The sequence below is a fragment of the Phocoena sinus genome, chromosome 15, assembly GCF_008692025.1.
Source record: "Phocoena sinus isolate mPhoSin1 chromosome 15, mPhoSin1.pri, whole genome shotgun sequence".
NCBI classification, from domain to species: Eukaryota; Metazoa; Chordata; class Mammalia; order Artiodactyla; family Phocoenidae; genus Phocoena; species Phocoena sinus.
This window is the reverse complement of record NC_045777.1, coordinates 64,819,199-64,842,130: the sequence shown is the minus strand read 5'-3', so window position 1 is coordinate 64,842,130 and position 22,932 is coordinate 64,819,199. Positions and strand designations below refer to the sequence as shown.

At 46.1% G+C, this 22,932-nt stretch overlaps 1 protein-coding gene across 2 annotated transcripts in view; it reads left to right on the top strand.

Moving 5' to 3' along the window:
* Positions 1–3,792: 3,792 nt before the first annotated feature.
* The window catches only part of TMC7 (transmembrane channel like 7), a 50,977-nt gene continuing 31,837 nt past the window's right edge, over positions 3,793–22,932 (top strand). For both annotated transcript variants that reach the window (XM_032606336.1, XM_032606335.1), the window contains exons 1-3: positions 3,793–3,958; positions 19,265–19,508; positions 20,362–20,510. In XM_032606336.1, the coding sequence (XP_032462227.1) occupies positions 3,892–3,958; positions 19,265–19,508; positions 20,362–20,510 (460 nt within the window). In that variant the 5' untranslated portion in view covers positions 3,793–3,891. The remainder of the gene's footprint in view (positions 3,959–19,264; positions 19,509–20,361; positions 20,511–22,932) is intronic.

Sequence of the window (22,932 nt, the reverse complement as noted above, 5' to 3'; positions counted from 1 at the left end):
GTGGTGAGTGGGGGCTACTCTTTGTTGCAGTGCACAGGCTCCTCAATGCAGTGGCTTCTCTTGTTGTAGAGCTCGGGATCTAGGTACGTGGGCTTCAGTAGTTGCGGCGCGCAGGCTTCAGTAGTTGCGGCGTGTGGGCTCAGTAGCTGTAGCTCACCGGCTCTAGAGCGCAGGCTCAGTAGTTGTGGCACATGGGTTTGTTGCTCAGCGGCATGTGGGACCTTCCCTGACCAGGGATCAAACCCGTGTTCCCTGCATTGGCAGGCAGAGTTTTAACCGCTGCACCACCAGGGAAGTCCTTTACTCTTTATTTAAGTCAAATACAATACATCAGACTCTCCCTCCCAGGATCTGGGAATTGTGACTCAGACCTCTAATCAGTCTTGTCAGAGTTTTTATCAACTTGGGGCTGCAATGTGGCCATATTTTGCCATGTGAAGGGAGAAGCGGACAAAATCAGGGGCAAGTGTGAGGTGCAGGCTCTGGGAAGAGGGAAACAGCAAACATGAACTCGTAGGCAGGAACAGATACGTGTGTTCAGATAGGAGGAGAAAGGAAGCCAGCCACAGTGGTGATGGTAGGAGATGGGGCTGGACAGATCCCCCAAAGCCTGCTCCACACATGATAAGGAGAGCGAGGGTGTATTCTAAGTGGCAAGAGGAAACCAGAGGAGGAGGGGATGTTTAGCAGGAAAATTACAAGATCAATTTCCTTTCTGAGAAGTTGGTTCAGCTGGTGGACAAGGTTTGGACAAGGCAGGGAGACAGTCAGGAGGCAGTCCTCGCCTTGGCAGAGGTGGTGGTGCTTTGGGTTAGGTGATCGCTGGTGGCGAAGGAGAGCAGAGGGCTGATTCCACCCTGTCCCTCTGCACCCTGGTTCTTTTTTCTCTGAAATGGGGATTGAAGGTTCCTACTGTCTTCTTAGGGATGATGAAAGTTAAACGAGGTAATGCATGATATGGATTTGGTACCGAGTAAGTCCTCAGTAAGTGACAGCTATTATTATTATCCTAATAATAAAAGAGAGACCCCACCATAGCTTTCCTCATACTGTATTCTAGTGTGGGAAACAGACAAATCAAGTAGTAAAAATAAAGTGCTAGGACAGATAAAGCTGATAGGGGGCGCTGTGGAAAGACATGCGCCTCCCCTTGAAATAAAGCTATACCTAAATGGAATCAAGAATTCCGTGTTTGATTCTGCTTTCTGTCCTACTTGCCATCCTTCTGTCTGAATTTCTGTTTGTCCGCTACCAGCCTTCTTCCCCCTTCTATTTCCTTCCAACAGGAGATTTTTGAGACCTCTTCCCAAAGAACTACCCTATTTCTATTCCTGTAAAATCAGTCATCTCCTGGGAGGAAGGAGTTTCCTTCAGGTTCTGGCTCATTCCCCTGCCCCAGAGAGAGCCCGAGGCCTCTCCTGGCTTGGGATGCAGACCAAGCCAGGGCCAGGTGCCAGGTGCCGGGTGAGACCAGTAGGAAGGAGATGAGCATTGGCAGGCTCCATCCATCTCCTTCCAGATCTGTGGGCTGGGATCAGGGCTGGGAGGTGGCCTCTGGTGAGGAAGGGAAGAGGGAGGCACTGTCTCACGACAGAAATAGCCATCATTTCTCGACACTGCTTTGTGCCACAGACTTTAGAGGTAATTTTTTAAAACTTCAAGCATATATAGGTAATATAGCTGTGCAATACAGAAGAAAAGGATTATCAGTAAATACCCCCAACTTGTCCTGAAATTTACTATGCATTTCCAAGCACATACATATTCTTGTATTTTCTTTAACCCAAATGGGTACTTACCTAATACACTTCTTCTGCACCTTGCTTTTTTCACTTAAGTGTATATTTCCACACATAGAACTTTCTATATGTCTCCATATACAGCTATTTGATCGCTGGATGTATGTGTCAAAATGTATTCAACCAGCCTTGTATCTATATTGATTTAGGCCGCTTCTTTCTTTGCTAGTATAAGACAACATTGCAAGGAATAGCCTCATAGAAATGTCATTGCTTGTCTTGCAGAATTTTAAAATTTTATGTAGTTTGAATAAATGAACAAAACCAAACCCAAAACAAAACAAAAACACTTTTTTACAAAGCACTTTCATGGTTTTATTTTTTACATTTATATCTTTGGATTTTCTTTTGTGTGAGGTTGGCATCAGATTAGGTTTGTTTGGTTTTTTTTCCCCCAGATGCTCTGCCAGGCACTTCAGGGGATTATTCTCACTACAACCCTTTCTACAGGTGAGAAAACAGAGGCTCAGAGAGGTTGAGTCACATGGCCAAGCTCAATAAAAATACTTTTACTACAATAAAAAATATTTTTAATACAATAAAAATAGCATTTATTTTGATCCAGGCAATTACTTCTTAAAAAAAATTAACTTTCTATCTTGGAATAGTTTTAGAGTTACAGAAAAATTTGAGAATATCACAGAGAATTTCCATACACCTTAAGACTCAATAGTTTTAGAGTTACAGAAAAATTTGAGAATATCACAGAGAATTTCCATACACCTTAGACTCAGTTTCTGTGATTATTACTATCTTACATCAGTAGTAGATGAGCCAATATTGACACAGTATTATTATCTAAAGTCCATACTTTATTCGGATTTGCTTAGTTGTTACTTTTCCTGTTCCACATTCCCACCCTGATGACCATATTACACTTAAGTGGTCATTTAAGTGGTCATGTCCCCTTAGGCTCCTCTTCACTGTGACAGTTTCTGACTTTCCCTGTTTCTGATGACCTTGACAGTCTTGTGTAGCTATTCAGGTCTTCTGTAGGACGTCCCTTGACTGGGGTTTATCTGATGTTTTTCTTATGATTTGGCTATGGGTTTGGGGGAGAAAGACCCACACAGGTAGAGTGTCATTCCCATCACATCATATCAAGGGTGCATACATACCATCAACATGACATCACTGTTGATGTCGACCTGGATCATCTGTCTGAGCAAGTGTTTGTCAAGTATTATTCAGGTAGTTACTTGCCGTGCCCCGCCCTCCCTTTCCTCACTGTCCGCTTCAGAGGGAAGTCACTGTGTGCAGCCCGCACTTAAAGACTGGGGAGTCAGGCTCCACCTCCTTGAAGTAGCCGTATAAATTATTTAGAATTTTTCTGCATAGGCGATTTATCTACACTTCCCATTTATTTAATTTGGAAGTTACTTGTATACAAATGTATATACAATTACATTTCTTTAATTATTTGGCACTTACTTATATTTGCTAATTCCTTTTCATTCTATCTTTTAAGCTGTACCTGGATAGAGGCAGAGATGAAACGTGGATAAGGTGCAAATTTTAAAAGACAAACACGGCACGTAGTGAAAAACCCTCCCTCGTACCGTTCTCATCCAGGCCTCCCAACTCCCCACTCGAGAGATATCTTATACATTTACAAACATGTACAAATATATTCCCCCCCCCTCTTTTTTTTTCCTTTTGGTACGCAATGGTAACTTACTAGATACACTTGTTCGCCGTCTTGGTTATTTTTACTACACTTTTTAAAATCTGGGAGGTCTCTCCTCCTCGCGGCCGCTGGACGGAGCTGTCCCGGGTCACTCCGACTCTCCAGCCGCGTCTCATGGGTCCCGGACGCGGCGGAGCCGCACCCTCCCACTGCCTCCTGGCTGCACCTCGCCTCCCAGCGCAGGGCTGCTCTGGTGGTCCGGCGGCGGCGGGCGTGGGAAGGGCCGCTGGGGCGCCCCGCCCCCGCCTCTGTGACGTCGGCCCTGGAATCTGGAATCCCGGCTCCGGGAGGGAAGGCCGGGAGGCGGCGGCGGCGGTGGCGGCGGCGGCGGCGGCGGCGGCCGGAGCGGCTCTGCGGCGGTTGGAGCGGGTCTCCGGAGGCACTTCGGGGGCGCGCGGCGCGGCCATGAGCGGGTCCAGTGCCGGTGCGCTCCCGCCCGGCAGGCCCAGCAGGCAGGCCTTCATCCACCAAGGTAGGGCGGCGCGGACCCGGCTCCAGGCGGCCGGCGGCTGCAAGCGGCCGCGAGGTGCTGGGAGCTCGGCGCGGGCCCGGCCCCCTCCCCACCTCCCGGCTTGGGGGAAAGCGGATCTTTCTTATTGCTGGTCTCCCGCCTCCAACCCATCCTCACCCAATTCAGAGAGCCCATGCCCTACCAAAAGGAGCACTAGAATGGGAGTCTCGACAGTGGTGAGTTTGTCTTCCCAAAGCTGGTCGAGGGATCCCGGGCAAGTCTCAAAATAATCTTAGATGTTAAATGAAAAGATTGTGAGATCCCTGTCAGCCCTAACATTCTGATACCAGGTGCCTGCCTCCCAAACATACGAGGCTTTACAATTAGATGGACTTAGAACTGAATTCTGCCTCGGCTGTTTATTGCTGTGTGATCTTTGGTAAGTGACTTGCCCTCTCTGAACCTTAGGGTCTTCAGCAGTAAAATGGGAATAAGATGTTGGTGGGATTAGTTGAGAGAAAAATGTGTGAAGTGCCTAGCACAATGCTTGATACAGGAAAGGCACTATCAGTGGTAGCCAGCCAAGTATATGCTTTTTCCTTTTTTTACTGGGTAAAACTTAAGAGTGAAGTGTACAGCTCTGTGAATTTTAACATAAATGTGTACAACCGCTACTCAGTCAAGATAGAAAAGTTGCCAGTACCCAGGCAGGCTTCCTTGCAGCATTCATATCTTATATTTGCCCTTAAGAAAACACAAGACCCCACTGTGAGGTTTTGTGTGTGTGTGTGTGTGTGTGTGTGTGTGTGGACAATGCTTCCAATACCTAGTACCTTGGCTTCAACTTCCCCACTGTGAGTTTTATCTGCAGCGTTTTTTCTATTTCAATTTGAGAATAGAGATTTTGTTACAAGGATCTACAGTAAAGCATGAGTGTAGATTTGGGCATTGGGCCCCTCTGATCGGATTGATCTCAACATCTAGAAGAAGAAAAAGAGAAAAACATCTAGAGACACTCAAACTCTGGGAACTTGCTCGGGAATCAGAAAAAAGACTGGGTTTGATGCTAATTATTTTCTAATGCAGTATTAATAGTGCTGGCATCAGCTCAATTTCAGCCTTTCAGTAATAGCTATTCAAGTATTTTCCACATGATTTTTTATCTTTCTCTTATTTTATCACAGTTCATCACATTTAAGATGCCAACCCTGGTTTCCCATACAGAAGGCAAGGAGATTCCTCTTCCTTGGATCTTTGCTGGGTGTTCAAGGGAATCTCTAAGCATCTTTTTATGAGTATTGTAACTAGCGCCTCTAATCAAAAGGTTCTCCGTGTCCCTTGGACAGATGATATTTTATGACCTTGTACCCACCAGCATGAGTGGAAGGCTCAGAAGGGACTGTGTTTATAACTTTGCAGCAGTTTGTAAACCATGACACACTGTATGAGCATCTTGGGAGGACAGCTGGAGGGTGTCAGGAGACACAGGGCGTGTAGTTTACAGAAATGGGAAATGTGTATCCTTCTTAATGATAAAACAGATCACAACATTTGCCTTCTTTTTTTTTTTCTTTTCCATGATGGTTTATTACAGGATATTGAATATAGTTCCCTGTGCTATACAGTAGGACCTTGTTGTTTATTCATTCTGTATATAATGGTTTTCATCTGCTAGTCCCTAACTCCCAATCCATCCCTCCTTCAAACCCCTTTCCCCTTGGCAACCACAAGTCTGTTCTCTGTATCTGTGAATCTGTTTCTGTTTCGCAGGTAAGTTCACTTGTGTCATATTTTAGATTCCACAGGTAAGTGACAGCGTATGGTATTTGTCTTTCTCTTTCTGACTTACTTCACTTAGTGTGATAATCTCAAGGTCCATACATGTTGCTGCAAATAGCACTATTTCATTCGTTTTTATGGCTGAGTAGACAATAATTGCCTTCTTAATTAAAACTTTTCAGTGGCTTCCCACTGCTCTGAGAACAAGCTCCAGGCCTCCAACAAGGCCAGCAAGGACCCCAGCCCACCTCTGCAGGCTCTCATCACCTACAGCCTTACCTTAGCCCATGCTGCTCCAGCTACACTGACTGCCTTCTCATTCCTTCCTCCAACATATCAAGGTCATTTCTGCCTCAGGGCCTTTGCATCTGCTGTTCTCATTGCCTGGAGTGCATTTCTCTTTGATCTTCATATGGCAGCCTCTTTCTGCTCCTGTCAGGTCTCTGCTCAAATGTCACTTCAGAGAGGCAGACCTCTGGAGTCATCTTGTTTGGAGAAGTGCCCCCATATCTCTTACCCTGACCTTGCTTATTCCTTCAAAGCACTTAGCACCATCTGAAGTCATGTGGTTTGATCATTTCCTGGTTTATTAGCTATCTCTCCTTCTAGAATGTGGGTGCCATGAAAATCAGGGGCTTTTTCTTGTTCCCCTAGGACCTAGAACAGTGTCTGGCACGTGGTAGGTACTAAACCTGTGATGAATGAATGGATGATGGAGTATACCCACAGCCATGCTGGCAGCTATAGTGTAGGGGTTTCAAGTCTAGACTCTGGATTCTCAAATGCAAATCCTCTTTTTCCCATTCACTGGTTTTGTCTTTGGGAAAGGCAGTTAAGTGCCTGGTGCCTCAGTTTCCTTATGTATTAAATAACGAAAGTACCTACTTCAGGAGGTCATTATGAGGATTCAGATAATTTATATAAATAACTTACTTATATAAATAAACTCATAACTTACTTATATAAATAAGTAAATGCTTAAGTTAGTTATCTGTGCCTTGGAACAAATTATCCCAAAATTTAGAGGCTTAGAACCCACTTACCTCAAGGTTTCTGTGGGTCAGGAATTGGAGAGTGACCTATCTAGGCTTTTCTGGCTCAGTCTGTCTTACAAAATTACAGTCATGGTGTCGGCCAGCCATGCAGTCATTCAAAGGCTTGCCTGGAGCTGGAGGATCCCTTCCAAGATGACTCGCTCACATGGATGGCGAGTTGACACTGGCTGTTGACAGGAAGCCTCACTTCCTTTCCATGTGGACTTCCCAGAGGGCTGCTTAAGTGTCCTCGAGACATGGTGGCTGGCTTCTCTCAGAGCAGATGATCCAAGAGAGAGCAAGGCGGAAGCTGTAGTGTCTTTTATGAGCTGGTCTTAGAAATCACACTGTGTAGTTTTTATTGTTCACATGGGTCAGCCCTGTTCAGTGTGGATGGGGCCTGTATAGAGGCGTGAATATTAGGAGGGGAGGGTCACAGGGGGCCATCCTGGGGAGTGGCCGCCATGGCCCATGTAAGTGTTAACTGTTGTTATGATGTCTCTGCCCTCCTACTAGATGGTAAGCTCCAGCAGGGCAGGGCCTGGGCCTGTTTGGCCCACCATGGCATCCCCCTGCTTAGCCCAGTGCTTGGTGTATAGAAGGCCTTCAATAAACACTAGTTGAAAGGATGCCCTTAGTGATTTGGTCCCCATCTTAGCTCCCATCTCCACACACACACCCCACCCCCGCCTGACGGTTCCCATGCTACCTTTTGAGCCTGAGAAGCTTCTGCTGTTCCCTCTACCATGAGGCTATTACTTTACTTCCTTTTAAGGCATACTATTTTTCTCATCTTTCAGTCTGGTGTCACTTCCTCCTGGAAGCCTTCCCTGACTACCTCCCCTCCCACAGGCTAGACTGTGTCTCGTCTGTACCCACAGAGCCCGCTAGCCTCACCCTGTCAAAGTATCCCTTGAACTGTATTCTCACTTCTCTTGAGTTGTATCATTTTTAAGAGCAGGGATTTTGGAATTAAGCAGACCCAGGTTCGGACACCGACTTGGCCTCTTATAAGCTGTGTAGCCTTGAGCAAGTTACTGCCTTTTCTGAGCTTCCGTTTCCTCATCTATAAAGTGGAGATTCTGATAGGAGTGAAAGCCGGAGGACCGCCTTGTTCCAGGGCCTCTCCACCTGCTCCCAACCCCTCCCAGGCCCCAGCGCTTCCCTCCAGGTCTTTGCAGCCTCTGTTCCCTCTAGCCGGCACACCCTTCCCCCTGCTCTTCCCAGGGCCAGCTCCTCACACTTCTGCTCTCAGCTGGAATGTCCCCTCCTCCCAAGAGGCAACGCCTCCCCCCCCCCACCCCCGACCATGAGGCATTTTGCCCTCTTCCAGGGCTTTTTGCCCCTCAGCCCCATTGTACCTGGCATGTTCTGGGTTTATTGAATGGAGTGACTCTGCGTGGTTTTTTCCCTTTGTCAAATATTTACCATATTCCAGTCTGTCAGTACTTCATACCAGTCAGTAAATGTATGTGTACAGTATGGGTAGTATAACTACATGCTCATTGCTGGCAGGAGTCCGGCTAGCATGCATGCAGTGACTTTTTTGGGGCGGAGATCGAGGCATAATTCACATAACAAAATCAACCATTTTAAAGTGTACAGCATTTAATGCATTCACAATATGGTACAACCATCACCTCTACCTAGTTCCAAAATATTTTCACATACCCCCATCTGCTAGGGTCGCTGAAAGGATTTAATGAGATAAGCATGTCAAGAATCTAGCACCTTGTGGGCAGGTGCTGTGCACTTGAATGGTAGCTCTTGGTATTACTATGATTTTGATTATTAGGGCCTTTTCTAGCCCCAGTATTATCAGGTTTGATGACTGCATGTGCTCTGTGCCTATACTCTCTGGAGGTATCTGTTAGATACTTATGTAGTTAAACAACTATTCCGTGGGCTATTTTAGTCTGACCGATTTTAGGAAATTTGAAGACAAGTAACCGTTTGACCTGCAGTGTTGTTTTTTTACTTTATCTGCTAAGTCCATTCATCCAGATTACTCATCAAAGGTGTCCTGGGTGGGAGGGCTGTTGTGCAGGCCTGGACACAGGCCACAGTGAGCCAGCCTTCTGACCTGAGTTATTTTTTTCCCCTCTGTCTGGAAGAGGCCGAGCTCTGTCTGCCCAGCAGTTCAGGACCGGATTAGGCCCAAAGGCCAGAGGCCGTGAGTGGCTTTTTTTGTTTGTTTTTTTCTTCAGGAAGTGAAGAATTTAAGGGATAAAAGGGGGAAATGACTTTTCAGTGTTGTTAACTTTGTTGCAATCTGGCTGCTTTTTAAAGGAGCATTGTTTGGCTGTGGGACCACCCAGCCCTTCTGTGTTTTCCCACTCCCACCAGGAGAAGGTGGGGAACTGATCCTGGGCCAAAAGCATGCACCAGGCGAGGGACCTAGGGACGAAAGAGGCAGGCAAGGGACGTGCTTTCACGAAGCTTCTAGTCCACCAGGGGAGACCCTAAACAGGTGGAGGGAAATGGGTCAGAGACAGCTAAGCATAGGTGCTGAGAAGGAGATAAGCAGGTGATGAGATAGAGAGGGGGAGCGGCCCGCCTGGACAGCTCTCCCAGGAGGGGACCGCTGAGCCGAGGCCCAAGGATGTAGAGGAGCCAGCGCAGGTGAATGGGAAGCCCCGGTGGGAAGAGTGTTCGGAGGGGCTGCAGGAAGAGCAAAGGGCAGAGGTGGGAAGGGCCTCCATGTATCTGAGGAGGCCTTGGGCTGGAGCTTGGAGAGGAGATGGGACGAGGTCAGCTAGCAGGAGCCGGTCCCTGAGGGTCAGTAGGCTCCATCAGCAATTTGATTTGGGACTCAAGTGGGTAACTTTCTTTAATTCCTCAGAGCAACTCAGCGTAGTAGGTGTTATTTGCCCATTTTATCCCCCTGGAAACTGAGGCCCTGAGATGTTACTTGACAAGCTGCTGCAACAGAAGGATGTTAGTGTTGTGAATAGAGCTACCGTGTCCGTGTATTAATTTGACATGTTTTTTGAGTCCCTGTTACGTGCCAGCCCCATGCTAATCACTAGGGGTGTAAGAGTGAGTAAGACATGCTGAGGTCATTGCCCTCATGGTTCAGACCTTAACTTGACCTTGGAAAAAGGTCCTGTCTTCTCTGAACTTTCCATATTGCAAAATAAGGGTCATACATAAGAAGGGCCCATCCGGAGGATCACAGGAGATAGCTAGGTAAAGGATTTGACATCATCATGGCACACGGTAAATGCTCAGTAAAGGCGAATTTTTGGTTATTGTCACTTCCAGGAAAGTTGGAAGTTTTTTTTGGAGAGGTCCTAGCCAAGGAAGATAAACACTCCACATAGGGAGTAGCTTGGTCCTTAGCAAGAGGACACCCCCTCCTCCCCCTTGCCACTGCAGATTTAAATCTTCATGTACATTAAGTTCATCAATTAAATAATCAGAGTCCTGGCTTCAAGTAGGTAGCACGGTGTGCCAGGCACTGCCCTAAGCCAGGGGTCTGCAAACTACAACCCATGGGCCAAATCTGGGCCACCACGTATTTTTATAAATTTTCATTAGGAAACAGTCATGCATTATGGCTGCTTTCCTACTGCAATGGCAGGTTGAAGAGTTGTGACAGAGACCGTGTGGTAAATAGTATTTACTATCTGGCTCTTTACAGAAAAGATTTGCTGCCCTCTTTTTTAAGCATTTGACCTACAGTAGCCATCTAATAGCCTTAGGATGGCTGTGCGAGGTGGGAACTACTACCCCTATTTTACAGGTGGGAAAACTGAGGCACAGAATGGTCAAGAAACTTGCCAGGTCACACGGGTAGCAAGTGGAACCGGGGTTAGGATCCAGGCAGCGGGCTTTGGAGCCAGTGCTCTTAACCACGTGTCATGTCACCTCCTCAGACAGACAGAATCACTGTCACAGCTCCATGGACAGTCCACCGGATGCTCCACTGGCTTAGAAACCAGGAGGCCTGGGTTCTGGGCTCAGCAGGGATCTGATTGCTCAGTTAGTCACTGCTCCTGACAGCTGTTTGCTTGTCTGGTCGTAAAGCCTTGGGACCCAGTCATTCCCCAGGCCCCACCCAGGTGCCAGGTGGTGTGACTCATGCAGGTCCCCCCAGCCCTGCAATTCTGCAGTCTGGCAGATGGAGGAGGCTCCCAAGGCCCTGGCTCCTCCCCTCTCAGACTAGGTTCTGGGTTCCTGTGAAAAAGGCCCCTCTCTGTTGTCCAGTACAGTAGCCACTAGCCACATGTGGCTGTAAGATGTAAATCGAATAAAGTCTGATAAAATTAAAAATTCATTTCCTTAGTCTTACCAGCCACATTTCAGTAACCCAGTAGCCACAAGTGGCTAGTGGTCACCATGTTAAATAGTACAATTCTAGAACATTTCCATCACTGCAGGATGGTGCCCCCTGACACATGATGCCCTGCCGTGGGCTGTAGCCATGCCGACCTGTGTAGCTCAAGGACAGAAATTGCCACATGGCTGCCCAGAGAGATCCTGTTAAATCTGAGTCAGATTGTTCTCTGCTGAGAACCCCCCTTGGTTCCCACCTTACCCAAGTAAGGTAACAACATGGCCCACAGGCCCCACGTGGCCTGGCCTGTTTCTCCCCGACCTCCTACCCTGCTGACTCTCCTTCAGCCACACGGGCCTTCTTGTTCCTCGAACTGACCGGGCACAGTCCTGCCTCAGGGCCTTTGCACTTGCTCTTCTCTGTCTCTACCTTGTTCATCTCTATCTTCTATTGGATGCTCTTCCTCCAGATAACCACATGGCTCTTTCCCTCCCTCCCTTCAGGCTTTGCTCAAATACACCCCTGCTTTATTTTTCTCCAGACATCTATCACCATTTGAAATATATTGTTCTTACTTGTCTATTGTCTGTCTCCTCCAGAGGAAGGGGGAGTTTGTGTGTTGTATTCAAGGCTGCGTCCCAGTCCTAGAACAGTGCATGGCACGTAGCAGTTGCTCAGTAAATCTTTTCAAGTGAATGAGTGAATGAATGGATGGGTGGTTGGGTGGTCCTGCCAGGAGTAGGGCCTTGATGAGTCCCCTGGCCTCAGAGGTTTTTGAGCACCTGGTAGAAATGTCATAGAAGCTTTAACCAGATCCCCTGCACTGGGAGCTCCTTGGTTAAGACCCTTTGGCAGCTGTGAGCACAAATTATTCAGGTGCCCCAGCTCCAGTTAGCATCCAAAATCAAAACAATGTCACACACACAGACATGAGTGGAAAGAAGTCTGAGAAGCTCTGAAATCGATGTCTACATTGTCTTCTTGGTAATGTCAAACTGGGTGTACATGCATGTGTCTAATAGGGCTGCCTTGTTTAAAGTACCTGAAGTAGAAAGGCTGTAATATACAGTCAACATCCCAATCAATATTTTTTTGCCAGCTTTTTCAATTGTGAAATAAAAAGTCACCCCTAAAGAAAAGAATAATATTAAATGCTTAAATTCCTTACATCTTCTTCTCATTTTTTTGTGCCCCTCTTTTGCTGGTGTGCTAAACATATACTTTGGTCCACCTGGTGGGTGAGCCAATGTTGCCTGTATCCTCAGCACCAAATTCATTTATTCACAATTCATTCATGCATGCGTTCATTCACTTAACAGGTTTTTATTAAGCATCCGCCATGTGTCAGGCTCTGTCTTACAGCCTGAGGACTCCGTGGTGAAGGAGAGAGATGGGGTCCCTTTCCTCATGGAGGTCACAGTCTAATGGGGATGGGAGAGGGTCAGAGTCAATACGCAGGTAAACACATAGGGAGGAGGATGGGCTAATGACAGGGATGCAGTGGGCTGGGCACTTGGGAGATAAGTGCTGGTTGGACGAGGCGGGGGGAAACTCTTCGAGGCGGGAAGCAAGTCTGTAAACCTTCATCGTCTCCAGAGCCCCTGCCCCCAGCCCAGAGTCCCACACAAAGAGGGACTCCATGCAAGGTATCAAACAGAACTCATTGCCACAGCAGCTGGCCGGTTGCCTGGACCAGATGACCCAGAAGGTCCCTTCTTCCCCAGAGTTTCCATGATTCTGTGACTGGGAAGAAAAACCCTGAAGTGAAGCCAGCACCAAATACGGTCAGGCTAGGTTCTTGGCAAGCCCCTGAGGGAGGCTGGTGGTGGTTTTGGTGCCATTTAGGTCACAGTTGGCCTGTGCCCACATTCTGGGAATGTTTGTGCTCGTTGGTAGGATTTGGTGTCCTGTGGAAAGAGCTGCCAAGAAAGTTGGGACCTAAGGATGCTCTCCAGATGTGCCTGCCTCTGCCCATTCATTCATCCATTCGTTCATTCTCCAGATGGAGAGGTTTCTGTGAGCAAGGCACCGCTCTAAGCCTCAGAGAGACTAACTTTGTCCTTAACCTGGAAGAACAGCAGATACCAGAAGAAGTAGTTACCCCTGCCCCTGTCCCCATATCTCCTGTAATAATTACCCAGTCATCCTGCCACCTAAGTAACCTCCTGCTTGCTGAAATCTGACTCCAGTGGCCAACAGATTCTAGGCCTTCCTAGATGGAGGCAGCCCAGTATCTGAGACGTGCTCCAACCTCCCATGCAAGTGGTCATCAAGCAGCCTACACACCACAGGCTTAAATGATCAACTCAGGAGAACGTCCGACAGTAACTCTAGTGAGCCATTCTTATCCTCTCAGGATGAGAAAACCAAGGCTAGGAGAGGTGATGCCACCTGCCTTTCTAAGAATCGGTAGAACCAGGAGTCTGTCTTGACATCAAAGCCTCGGGCAAGCCACCATCCCTCCAGACCTCAGGTTCCCTGTTGAAAAGCCAGGGCAGCAAAGCCTTCCCTGCAGGGTGGTGTGAGAAATTCGGTGATGTCATGCTTTGAAAAGTGTGTGGTCCTATATGCAAAGGGTTGGAAGTGTACCAGCTACAAAAATAATGGTGCTTGTGTTCAAGGGTATAGTTGTGATTTTTTTTTTTAACTTGAAAATGGAGAACTTCCCAAGGATGTCTGAAAAGGAAAAAGCATTCCTCTTCAGTGATGGCCATTTTGAAAATAGAGTTTTCCATCAGAGGCTGTTGCTGGGAAATGTGAATAGGAGGTATCCTTCCTGTGGTGCGGCTGCAAGAACAATCAGATGATTAGTTCGCGTGGCATTTTATTGTTTACAAAGCACTTGCAAATCCATGGCCCACCGAGTGGTCTCAGTAAAGACTACAGCGTTGGCCATTTGACAGACCTGTGATAGGTTCCTAGTTCCAGCACTTCCTAGCTGTGTGAGTGGGCAAAGCACCTAACCTCTCCGAGCCTCACTTTCTTCATCTGTAAAATGGGATAATTCTGTTCAATGGGTAGCTCAGAGAATTGAGTGTGGTGATGCGTATCGTGTACTTCAAATAGCCTGGCGCAAGGTATGCTCCCAGATTCCCAGCCAGTATTATTTATGTTGTTGGTACATTTGTCCTCATGATCACTCTGCTGAGGTCATGGTATTATATCCACCGTTCCTGAGATGAGAAACATGTGACTCAGAGGCGGTCTTTGTTTCTCCTGGGGTGGCCTGGCTAGTGGGTGACAAGCCAACCCGTCTCCAGCTCCGGCCCTGGATCCCACAGTTGCTGAATATTCAGTGGGTCAGTGCCGCTCCATATTCAAAGGCCTTTGTTCTGGTTCATAACAGCCCTTTGTTGCTGGCCAGAGGGAGGAGCCGGTGGGCTTCGAGCCTCTAGCCTTCAGCCTCCACCCCAACCCCGGACCCCCATGTTTGCTTAGAGAGCCATGTTACTAATGGAAGTGTGTCATGTCCTTGGGGGGGTGCTGGGGCCAGGAGTGAAGGTTGAGCCGGGTTTGTCGGCTTGCACTTGGTGACTGGCAGGGCTCCAGACGCGTGTCCGTGTCATCAGCAGTGGGACAGCTGTTCTGCTATGTGAACTTGCCCATCGGAGAGGCAAGGATAACAGTCCTGCACCATCAGACTCCAACTCGGATCAAGGCCTTGGCCGGTCCCCTCCCCCCAGCGCTCCCTCGCTGTTAGCTATAAGTACATTTACAGAGCCCACTGCGTGCAGGGCTGTGCTCAGTGTTTCTGCCTGCATGATCGCCTTTGATTCTCACAAGCTGGCACTCCTGTGATGGATCTCTTCCTTAGCCCTGATCACAGAGTGATCCTTTGAAACGTGCTCAGATCACGACATGCTTTGGCCCAGAGCCCCGGGTGGCTGCCCGTCTGCCACATTGAAGGGTCATAGCACAGCCCACAGAGTCTGACCTGGTTTGTCCTGGCCACCTCTCTGATCCCTGCTTTCCATTCTTCCTGTCCCAGCTCCCTATTGTCGCTTAATAGATTGCTCCAAATGTGATGGCTTAAGCCATTTTATTGTTTCTGCTGATTCTGTGCATCAGGAAATGAGCAGGCTACAGAGGAGACAGTTTGCTCAGCTCTGTGTCCTATCTGCTGGGTCTGAGCATCCAGTGGCCTTTTCATCCCCATGGTGGGGCCTGGCGAGGATGACCAGGGTGGCTGGGGACCGGCTGCAACGGCCTGCTGGGGTCATAAGCCGGGACCTTGATTCTTACTGTCAGCCAGTTCCTTGGTTGTCCTCCTTGGAGCCTTGGGGCCTCTTTCTCTCCACGTGGTTGTGTCAGCAGCATCGCTGGACTTCTAACACAGCAGCCCCAGGCTCCCAGCAGCACAAAGTAGAAGCTTCCTGGCCCTTTTAAGGCTTGGATCTGGAACTGGCAGAGTCTCAGTTCTCTCACGACCTTTGGTTAAAAACAAGTCATGGGTCCAGCCCGGATTCAAGAGGAGGAGACCACAGAGGGCTGGTGTGGCTCTTTGGGGGCCACGAACAAAAGAGCCTTCGAGGCTCCTATTCATTCACTCTTCCCCACTCACCTAGGCCTCCATGTTCTTCTTCAAGCATTCTGTGCATGCCCCTGCCTCAGGGCCTTTGCACTTGCTGTTTCCGTCTCCCAGGATGCCCTTCCCCAAATATCCACAGGGCTCACACACCCCCTCTATTTAGCCTCAGTGCCATGTGAGTAGGGTATTTACTTTGTTCACGGTAGTATCCCTAGCTCCAGATCTGACACATGATAGGTATATTTGGTGAATGAATGAGTTTTTGAGATGAGGAAACTGAAGCTCAGAGAGGTTAAGTAATTTCCCCAAAGACACACAGCTAGTAATCGACAGACCCCAGATTCAAACCCAAGCAAGCTTTGTTCCCTGGAGGGGTAATTGCTTAGGTTATCACAGCTGCCTCCTACCTCCTCCTTCCATGTCCTGTCTCCACTCAGGATGGTCTTCCCAAACTAAAATCGGATCAGGTATAAAATACATCCTGAAAGTGGCATTCGTTCCTCACCTTCAACAGAAAGCTCTCCCTCCTTGGACCTCTGCACAAGGCACAGCAAAACTTGGCCTCCAGCTGTGGTCTGATGTAGCAGAGTGAATATTCTTTTTTTTTATTTTTATTGAAGTATAGTTAATAGAGATTCTTGAGTCGGCAGACCTGGCTCTGTTTCCAATGCCCCCACCCCCAGGCTCTCTAAGCTCGGGCAAGTTACGAATGTCATCCACTCATCCATCTATCCAATAAGTATTTATTGAACTACTCTGAGCCAGGGATGCTGCTGGGTTCTGGGTTGCAATGGTGAGGAAATCTTCACAGTCCCTGCCCTCCGAGAACTTACAGTCCACTGGGTAAGACAGACATACTCACATGGTCACGCAAAGAAATATAAGGTTATAGATTGTGATAAGTGCTGTGAAGGACTTACTGTGTGGGGGAAAATGTGTAACAAGACACCTACAGGGCTCCCCTGGTGGCGCAGTGGTTGAGAGTCCGCCTGCCGATGCAGGGGACACGGGTTCGTGACCTGGTCAGGGAAGATCGCACATGCCACGGAGCAGCTGGGCCCGTGAGCCATGGCCGCTGAGCCTGCGCGTCCGGAGCCTGTGCTCCGCAACGGGAGAGGCCACAACAGTGAGAGGCCCGCGTACCGCAAAAAAACAAACAAACAAAAGACACCTACAATAATAGTGCAGTGAGGCAGGGTTGGTTTCCTTGAGGAAGTGGCATTCAAATAGGAGCTAAGAAGTTCACTCCAGGCAGAGGGAACAGCATACGCAAAGGCTCTGGGGAGGAGGGAACACAGGCCCATTTTAGTATATGAAGGATCCTAAGAAATGTAGGTTGGAGGTCAGAGAGCCCGAGGAGCTGGAGAGGCGGGCAGGAGTCAGATCAAGCGGGACTTCGAGGGCTTGGGCAAGGGGTTGGAGAACCCATGAATGACTTTATTTTCTCATCTGTAAAATGGGGATGATCATAGTACCCACCTCAGTACGTGTGAGCATCTGTGGTCAGTTGGGCAACAGCTGGCTGTAGGCTGGCCTGGGATGGTCTCGGTTGGGGTGATCATCCCTGCTCTACCTGATCTCATCCTCCAGCAGGTTAGCTTGGGCTTGTTCACAAAGCAGCAGCTGGTGTCCAAAGAACAGCAGAAGCTGGCAAGGCCTCCTGAGGCTAGGCTTAGAACCGGCACAGCATCACTTCTGTTGCATTCTGTTGGTCCAAGCAGATCATAAGGCCAGCCCACATCCCATGAGTGGTCATGAAGCTCTTAACAGAGTGCCTGGTGCAAAGGAAGTGCTCCGTAAACGCCATTATTATTATTGTCGTTGATGATGTTGTTATCGCTATGCATTTGCAAAGCAGTTCATGCTTTTCAGAGCTTTATCCCGTACAGTGGATTCCCTACACTGTATGAGGATAGTTGGGGCAAATGTCACTAGCCCTATTTGCCAAATGAAAAACAGAGGTTAGATTACTCAAAGCCACACGCCTAGCAAGTGGCCGCAGCCAAACACTAGAATGCAGGTATCATGTAACTTAAAACACATCTGTCTGTCTGATGATGATGATGATATCAGCCAACACTTTTTAATGGAAAATTTGCTGTGTGTTAACTGTGCTTTTCAATGTGGTAGTCCCTAGCCTCAAGGTGGCTGTTGAACTGAATATTGATTGAAATGTGGCTAGTTCAAATTGAGTGTTGCTCTGTGTGTAAAACACACACTGGATTTTGAAGACTCTGTGTGAGATAAAAGAATGTAAACTATCTCATTAATAATTTTTTATTTTGATTATGTGTTGAGATAATATTTTGGCTGTGTTGGGTTCAATAAAATATTAAAATTAATTTCACCAGTTTTTTTACTTTTTGATTTGGCTACTAGAAAATTTAATATTATATATGTGGCTTGCGTTTGTGATTTGTATCGTGTTTCTACTGGACAGCACTGTGCTAGACTCTATGCTAAGTGCTTTCATTTATTTTCTCATTTAATCTTCACAGCAATTCTCTGAGGCTAAATACTGTTATTGTCCCCAATTTTAATAGTTTATTTACTTTGTACATCTATTAAAACCTGGAACCTGAGAAAACAAAACATTTTACAGTAATGTGATAATCTAGGTTTTGCAGCAATAAAATTGTCTTTGTCACTTAAATTCAGTAATATATGATTTGTAAATAAGAGACGTATCTGTTTACTAGTTTCATTAAGAATCCTTTATTGCTCTGGTATAACTGTACAAAACTTTTGTCTATAACATATGGCATAGATTAAATATTAGGAACACTGGGTATCATTTATGTATTGTTATTATCCCCAATTTAAGGGTAAGAAAACTGAGACTGAGAGAGGTTAAATAACTTGCCCAAGGTGATATGGCCAGTAATGGGTAGAACTGGGATTTGACCTCAGTCAGTATTAACTTCGTCACTAAGATGCCTGAAGTAAGGATTAGGAGTTCTTGGTCTATAATGGCTGAATTTATTATGTGACTCAAACAAGCATTGTTATTCTTTGTCAAGTCCATATCTAAACAAAATAACTACCTACCTCTAAACCTCTCAGGAGTTCATGGAACCAAAAAGGGCTCAATTCTTCTAGCTATTGAAGACATTTAAGGAAGTCAAAATTTTAGACCTTTTATGTAAAATCAAGTTTATTATGACTACTGAATTCTAGAGTCATGAAATAATCTGTGTGCCTTCCTAAGCAGGTGACATTGCCAAGGAAAGTCTTAAGGAATAAGGAAGAGTTAATTTTTTTAAGTGCTTGAAAATTCTCTTAGTCCAAACTAGAATAAGAGTGATAACTTATCATGGCCTAATAATGATTATAATGTCTACCTCAGTCCTGGGTTTTGGCATATGGGGAAAGCTAAATGTAAGGTTCTTTGACCAAGTACATCAGCTCATTTTACCCCCTTAAAAGAAACTACTTACTCTGGTAAGATAGACATGAACTGGCAAGAACAAAACAAAACAAAACAAAACACATCTGCTGAAAGTGAACCCTTTTGCAGATGATTTCATTGTCCTGAGCACCATCCTGGTAAATGAAATAATTAAGATACAAATACTTTGGTCAGTGGCCCAGGCTCCTGACTGTGAGGTTTAGTTAGGGTCTCTGAGATCTAAGTCTTCTACATAAGTTTTGGGTTTTGGTCCCCAAGTTCACTGGGGTGAATGGTGGTTTTCTTCTTTCTTACCCAGAGAGCCTCTCTTTGGACTCCAGTTGCTTTTCTTCTCCACCTGTGACTTTCCTTCAAGAATTGCCAAGCTACCGGTCTATTGCTCGCAAGAGGACGACCATCCTTTCCCGGGACAAGCAAAGTGGCACTTTGCTGAAGCCAACAGACTCTTACAGCTCCCAGTTGGAGGGAGAAATCACTGAAAACCTTGACAACCAATCCATTCGGAAATACGCACTGAACATCTCTGAGAAGCGGAGACTAAGGTTTGTCCAGCAGCCATCTGGAAGGCATATGGTGTATGTTTTGGGAAGAGGTGCTTTTTATGCATGGAATGCATTTCCTGAAGAGTTCACATAATTAAAAGTTTATTACTTAGGATAAGCTAAGCTGCTGTGACAAAGATACCCACACAGGTAAAATCTCAGTGTATTAGAAGTTTATTTCTTGCTCCCATAAATGTCCTGGGTTGAGGTCAAGGGGGAACTTTGCAGTCACTCAGGGACTCAGGCTGCTTCCATCTTGTGGCTCTGCAACCCCCAAAGCCTCATCGTTGTCTGTAGTCACTCTGTTCCCCTTCCCCCCAGCACCTGCCAACCATTAATCTACTCTCTGTCTCTATAGATTTGCCATTCTGGACATTTCATATACATGGAATCATCCATGTGTCTGACTTCTTTCACTTAACGTCATGTTTTCAAGGTTCATGTAAGTTGTAGAATGTATCAGTACTTCCTTCCTTTTTGTGGCTGAATAATATTCTACTGTGTGGATATAGCACAGTTTATTTATCCTTTGATGGAGATTTGGGTTGTTGACACATTTTGCCTATTGTGATTAACGCTGCGTTGCACATCTGTGTACAAGTTTTTGTTTGAGACCCTGTTTTCAATTCTTTTGGAGTATCTACCTACGAGTGGAATTGCCGGGTCATATGGTAATTCTGCGTTTAACTTTCTGAGGAACTGCTGAACTTCTTCCTAGTGGCCACACCATTTTCCATTCCCACCAGGAGTGCATGAGGGCTCCAGGTTTTCCGCATCCTCTCGGCTGGGGTTTTATTTGGTGCTGAGGTTGATGACCCTGCCTTGTCATTGTCATGCTTGTTTCTCAATGCAGGGACATTCAGGAGACCCAAATGAAGTACTTATCTGAGTGGGACCAGTGGAAACGGTGTAGCAGCAAGTCTTGGGAGAGGTTCGTAGAGAAGGCTCGCGAGATGACAGCCCACCTGGAGCTGTGGCGGAAGGACATTCGCAGCATAGAAGGTACCACACCCCACACTGCACGTGTTCCTCGTAGAAGTCTCCTGCGCCCGAGGAAAGGACAGCTTTGTTTTCACTCACCCCCCAGCTGAAACGTAGCATTTCCTTCCGTGATGAATGTGAGCAACTAGCCACAGTTAGGATTAATAGAGCCTGTGTCTTCGTCACCAGGAACATCACAGATGTCTTCCTGTCCCTTCCAGTTGTTGCAGTTGTCTGGGAATAGCATCTACGCTCATCCCGACTTTGAAATTACAGCAGTGATTAGATCTGCCACTAGATCTTGTTATTTAATATGTTAATGAAAATGCTCGTGTATTAATCTATCACGAATTTAGTTTATACAATAATGTTTTGATCATCATATGACCACGTGTATTTTGTGCGTTTAAAAATGTTATTCCAAGATGGGGCTCGATAAGCCTCATCAGACTGACAAAGACACCCATAGCCCTGAAAATATTAATAATCCTACTTTCCCGTAATGGTGAGAATTGGGATGAAGTACAGGCACACCTAGGAGATATTGAGGGTTTGGTTCCAGACTACCGCAATAAAGCGAGTCACACGAATTTTTTGGTTTCCCAGTGCGTATAAAAGTTGTGTTTGCACGATACTGTAGTCTATTAAGTGTGCAATAGCATTATGTCTAAAAAATAGTGTACACACCTTAATTAAAAAGTACTTTATTGCTAAAAAATGCTAACCATCCTCTGAGCCTTCGTGAGTTGTAATCTTTTTGCTGGTGGAGGGTTTGAAGTATTGCGAGAATTACCAAAATGCGGCACAGAGACAGGAAGTGAGCAAATGCTCTGGAAAAATGGTGCTGATGGACTTGCTTGATGCAGGGTTGCCACAAACCTTCAATGTATGAAAAACAAAATATCTGTAAAGCGCAATAAAGCAAAGCACAATAAAAGGTATGCCTGTCATAACAAAATCCATAGACTGGTTGACTTAAAGAATAGAAATTTATTTTCTTACAGTCCTGGAGACTGGAAGTTTGATATCCGGCCACCTTGTCACTCTGTCCTCAAATGACCTCCTCTTTGTGTGTGCTTAGGGAGAGAGAGCATGCTTTGTTGCTTTTTCTTCTAAGGGCACTAACCCATCATGAGGGCCCCACTCTCCTGACCTTACCTTAACCATGTTACCTCCCCAAGGCCTGTCTCCAGATACCATCACACTGAGGGTTTGAGTTCCAACATATAAATTTGCAGGGGGTGGGGGGAACAATATACAATTCAGTCCACAGCAGGTATACAAAAATTGGAAGTTATGACAAAATGTAAAATCAGAAAAAAAAATTAAACATTTGGGTGGCATAACTGAGCCAGGGGGAAAATACCTTTTAGGATCACCTGGTTTCTACTAGAAAGCAAAACAATTTACAAGCTTCTCCTCAAAACTGCTGAAATGGAAATTTTGTGATGTTTGTAAAGAACATGGCAGGATATGTGAAAAAATTTATTGCCCCCATTATTACTATTTTAAAACCAATAAAATACCAGTGGTAATCTATTCAATGAACTTTTTTAGTTGTTTTATTGGGAGAATGTAAACTTATTTCCAGAGGGGGATTCATTAGAAACTTAGAACTTCAACCATCCACTTTAGAAGTTTAAGTGAACATCGTCTTTGGAGCAAAAACTAATAAAAGCTAACCTTTATTGAGCCTTCACTGTGAACTGGGCATTGTGTTCAACATTTTACTCATATGATCTCAGTTGATCCTCACAAGAACCCATTTTCCACATAGGCATTTATCATTTGCATGGTTCAGAGAGATTAAAATACTTGCCCAAGTTCATTGGCTAGAACAAGGCAGACCCAGAATTTGAACCCAGGCAGTCAAGCTTCAGAACCCAAGGTTTTAGCCACCATGCCCAGATTCCTCTCTTGTTAAGTGGTGGCTTTTATGGAGACTTTCATTCATAAAGTGGCTTATGTGTTGGAAGGTAGTTTCTCCCCATGGAACTGGGCCCTTGATTTTCTCTTCAGTGACTCCAGTCCTGTGATTTCTTGGCTGACTAGGTACTCATCTGGCAGGAAGTGAAGGATTGATAGTTAAGCTCCTTACCTCTGTCAAGGAGAGAAGAAAAGATTGTGGGTCACACATCTTCAGTCTCAGAATATAAGTTCTATGCCCGCACCAAGAACAAGCAGACATCCTTATTCTTTGAGTGCTTTCTGTCTGTCTTTAGTAATTTAATCATTGTTTGGTGGAAGGTTTGTTTTCTATTTGAAAAATCAATGAATGTAATTCACTGCCTTAACAGAATAAAGGACAAAAATTATATGATTAACCCAACTGATGCAGAAAAAGCATTGGTAAAATTCAGTTCTCATTCTCAGCAAATAAGAAATAGATGGGAACCTTCTTTTTGTTTTTTGTTTTTTTTTTTGACCACACTGTGTGGCTTGT